This window comes from Clarias gariepinus, chromosome 13 (genome assembly GCF_024256425.1).
Source record: "Clarias gariepinus isolate MV-2021 ecotype Netherlands chromosome 13, CGAR_prim_01v2, whole genome shotgun sequence".
NCBI classification, from domain to species: domain Eukaryota; kingdom Metazoa; phylum Chordata; class Actinopteri; order Siluriformes; family Clariidae; genus Clarias; species Clarias gariepinus.
The window spans coordinates 28,131,742-28,136,578 of record NC_071112.1 but is presented as its reverse complement, the minus strand read 5'-3'; the positions used below and the strand labels follow the sequence as shown (position 1 = coordinate 28,136,578).

General features: G+C 36.3%; 1 protein-coding gene across 1 annotated transcript; it reads left to right on the top strand.

Annotated features, from left to right (window-relative positions):
• The first annotated feature begins 2,084 nt into the window (after positions 1–2,084).
• Positions 2,085–4,175, top strand: il17a/f2 (interleukin 17a/f2). Its single transcript, XM_053510496.1, has 3 exons — positions 2,085–2,125; positions 2,556–2,728; positions 3,535–4,175. Exons 1-3 carry the CDS (start codon positions 2,108–2,110, stop codon positions 3,761–3,763), a joined length of 420 nt encoding a protein of 139 aa, XP_053366471.1. The 5' UTR covers positions 2,085–2,107; the 3' UTR covers positions 3,764–4,175.
• Positions 4,176–4,837: the final 662 nt, after the last annotated feature.

The window sequence follows — 4,837 nt, the reverse complement described above, 5'->3', positions numbered from 1 at the left end:
ACTAAAAAGTGTTTATTGCATAATAGGTCTACTTTATACTTTAACACTCAAGAAAATGAAAATGCATCTAAAATGAAAGAGGTCAATAAATGGAATAGTATTAATTACTCGGTTAAGGTATTTGGGCGTTATTATTTATAAGCCAGTAGTGGACAACCAGGTTCGAACCCCGACACCACTGGTTTGAAGTGCTCATATACAATTGGACATCGAGATGGCAACCCGCCCCTGTAAATAACTGTTACAGAATTTTTAGACAGACCACACATACAATGGCTCCTGAAGATGTCCTGCGGTGCCACCTGTGCACCCTGGGAAACTACAATTCGGTCAAAGAGCATCTTGGCACCTTCATGTTGTCAGGAAAAGAGATTGATATTCTTTAATCACAAATCCGTCAATCAAAGCTCCAGACTTGGCACTAAGCTTCTGTCTCTCAGACTGTGGGACTGTCTGGACCAGATTTATGCTTCTTAAAGTACAAGGCCTGCTTTCTTAGAAAAGTTATCTGGACAAAAGATGGGAAATGAAACACAGCTTTGAACAGCAAAGCTGATATATAATTTTTATATATATTATATTATATATTTTTTAGTGTGACAAAAAAATCTTACTGAATCTTATTCTGCTTAAAATCACAGCAGGGACTGATTTAGGTTAAAGAAATTCTGCTGACAGAGACAGTTTGGGACAGATCTTTACAACACAGCCCTGTTCATTCCTGGAGTTTGATTGGTCAGAAAATGTTGATTAAGTTGTTTGTTTACTGGGTCACTTTATGGGCCACTGGCTTTTTTGTGTTTTTTTGCTTCTTAGTCCACTTTAGGGAGCTTCACACTTCTTGGTACATTTGTGGAGTTCAGATCAGACTGAAACAGATCCTTTTAAATCATTTGATATTTGGCTTAGATTCACACTGCACAGTCAAGCCCAAAGGTGTATGTAGAGCTTAAAACTTCCTAGTGAATCTTTTAAAGGTTAAACAGAACTTTCACGTTTGAAAAAGTCAAGCAGCAAAGATACATTCAAGCAACACAGCACGGAAAGCACAGCAAAAAAAGACATGTGCTTATATGGACGTTTTTTTTGGGGGTATGTCAGGTAGAACAAAACTTATCGCTACTTTTATTAAGGGTAAATTTTACCACTACCAAAATATGGTAATGTCATCGCAAAAATGTAGAACTCTCAAAATTAGAATAATATTATTATTTGGTCAAAGAAATATTTCTTTGCCTATGTGACATGTTTTTTTTTCTTTTTTTTTCTTTTTTTTTTTGCCTATTCATGTTTGTATAGTCGGTTAAAATGAACTAAAAGTCAGTTTGTCATGTTGCCTATTTTGTGCTGAAAAAAAGGATATGTCACGCTACACTACACAATAGAGCACTATATATATTTTTATTTTTAAAAACAGCAAAACACATAATGTCTGAAATGCTCTGAGCTTTAAGGGCTATGTGTGTGGAACTTATACAAATCACTACAGGGTTATTTTAAGATTTTTTTCCTGGAAAGTGTCCAGGGCACAAGACATTACTCTCATGTGTCAACGGATAAGATGGCTCGATTGATTCACTTTCTGCAGGGGAGTTTATTCAGGGTGTTTCTCACTGGAAACCATGTGTTCCGTTCTGTTCTGTTCCATTTTGAATCACTTTCTCACTCCAGTCAAATTGGGTTCTAATCAAACAATAAGGGCTCGATTAGAACCAGTTCAGAACCGTAGACAGACGGATGTCTATTTGTTTCGTTTGACACCTGAGTTCCATTACCGTGTTAGAAAAACACACCAGGGTTCTGTTTAAACTCTCTAAATATGCCTCCTTAGACCCACCGCTTAATAAGCTTACACACGTTTTTCAGTTGCGTGACAACTTTGTTTTTTTGATTCCTTTTTTCTCAGAAGTGAAAAATGCAGCCTAATTTTGTGTGATGTCAACTCCCCCGTACCTATTAAATGATCTGATAACGCAATTCAGGTCAGAGATAGCGCACGTTATCTGATAAATCGACTGTATGTGCTTATTGCCTTCAAGTATATATAGAGGCAGAGCAAACCTGAGAAGCTCCGGGATTTTAGAAAGTCGGCTGAGAAGAAGTAACAATGAGCTTAAAACAGATGGTGAGTACGCTAATGAGCAATTCTAATAGTAATAATAAGGTACTTATATAACGCGCTCTACGTTTAGGTCAGAAGGATCTATTGGATCAGAAAAAAGTATAACTGATAACGAAATCAGTCAATAAGCAAAAAACACACAACTACATGAGATGAATAGAACATCATACTGAAACTAAGATAATACAGGTACTGATTCGCATAGACAAATTAAATTTCACTGAGTTTATAATGTAGTTTAAAGCTTATAAGGCAGTTTATAAGTTAATTATTAACTTTTAATGAATTAATTATTAATTAAGTTCTCGTGTTTTCATGATAATAGCATTGTATATTAATGGTATTAAATGTTAGTTAAAAATGTAATATACTGGACATGAGTTTGGTGAGCTTTCCATGGGAACTGCCTCAATCCAAGCATCCTTTCGCACAGGTTGTGTTCTGTTGTGGGTTTCTTTTGCTGAGTCTCACACAAGCCTCATTCGAACACAAGAGGATCTGTGACATCGGCCTGGTGATCCCGAAACAACTCCACACTGGGGAGTCAGGGACGATGGAAAGAAACGGCAACATCAACAACCGCTCGCTGTCTGTCTGGAACTGGATGTGAGTAACTTCACTACTACTACTATTACTACTACTACTAGTAATAATAATGATAATAATAGGGGAGTGGTTGTTTAAGTAGATACGGCTCTAGGTTGTTGATATTTAGTAGAATTAATAATAATAATAATCATAATAATAATCATAATAATAATCATAATAATAATAATAATCATAATAATAATAATCATCATAATAATAATAATCATAATAATAATAATAATAATCATAATAATAATAATGTTTTGGGCTGTTTACTTTTCATGATGCAATTCCAACTCCAAGTCTGTTGTGTTACTGCCTTTTTACTACAAATAATAACTTGATTCAAGATGGCACCGGTGAGGTCGGCTGCCATCTTGACTGCTCCGACTAAGCATTTCACTGAGTATCATACTTTGTATGGCTGTGTATGTGACAAATAAATTTTCAATTTTCAATTTGAATACCTCTATGAATGCTTTACTCCCCCTTCAAGTACTACTAACAAAAATTGGGTAGCTTCAGCACCTGCCTCTTTCGTGGTGTTACAGCTTTACCTTGTTACAAAGTGTGGCAGCACGGTGACTTAGTGGTCAGCCCTGTCACTCTGCATTCAGCGTTCGAATTCCATTTCGGGGCTGTGTGCATAGAGTTCGCATGTTGGTGGGGTTTCTCCTGGTACTCCGCTTTTCTCCCCCAGCTTAAAGACATGCAGATTAGGCTAATTGATGTTCTCAAAGTGCCTGTTGAATGAGCGTGTTTAATCATGATTAAGAGCACAGTGATGAACCTGTGTGTTTTAAATGATCTTGTGTTGCTTCCAGCCCTCACCATGGCGCCAACACGATCCCTGGTGTGATATTCGAGGCCAAGTGTCAGTCTCATCACTGCGCGTATCCTAACAGGCCCTATCACGCGGAGCTGAACTCAGTGCCGATATACAGCAACATGCTGGTGCTCACGCAGGACCAGAGGAACAGGAAGTGCTTCACTGTAAAGTTCCAAAGAGTCGCTGTGGGCTGCACATGTGTGTGGGCCAAATCATCACCGTGAAGTCTCGGAGTCCACTTCAGCCCAGTGGGTTTAACACTTGAATAAAACAAGATTCATTTGAAATTTGATTTGCTCCAATTTGTGTAAATTGTTCCAAAGATGTGTTAAATATTAGTTATGAATAATGGATTAAATATTATAAGATATTTACATTTATATGTATAATCTATACAGTACATGCACTCTACACTAATACAGCAAACTATGCGGACATTGATGTGAGATATTAGATGATGACTAAATGTTTATCAGTTTGGATACTTCCCTGAACATGTGAAGCTTAAACTATTCGTTGTCCCAAAACAACTGCTTATTATGCTAAGGTTATTCTAGGGGAAGTTATTAACTTGGTTTAGGAATTATGTACATTAACTTACAATCTGTAGGTTATGGTTAGGTTAAGTAGTGTCCGAATAAAGCTAATAGAAGAAAGAATACATCTGAAATTAATTAACTCATTTTCATTTCATTTTATTTTTTAGTGTTTTTGAGAAATTGTAGTGTGTAATTCTAGATTTATAATGTATGACTTTTCAATAAATATTTGTAAATATTCTTCTTGACATCTGGGGATTTTGAAAAAAATAAAAAAAAAAAGATCAGCTGTGATTGGCTAAATTAAATCCATGGAGATGTATTGTATTCTGTGTACAATGTGCCAGAGATCTTTACAAAGAAAGCCAGATAAATTTTATTTTTAAACACCTTGGATATCATGAGTGTGCCGAAAATTGTACTCTGTTAATTATGTAGTTACAAGAATTAGATTTTCAATCTCTGGTGTGCTGCTGGGAGACAAAGACTGTGCCTGTGGGATATTCCCTTCAGACCGCCAAACCCAAGCACAGCAGACCTACAGTACAACCATGCCCATGCCAGGACAAGGGCTCGTATCTTATAGATCTTCAGCCTTCAGAAAACACTATTTCAGGGCCCACACCAGCCTAATGTCTCCCCGTGTGACAATATTAACTTGAAATTCTAACAGTTTCCAGTTTTTTACTAGTTTTTTAATGTACATTTTAGAATAGTAGATATAGTAGACACCTATATATGCATAATATTAATTTATTT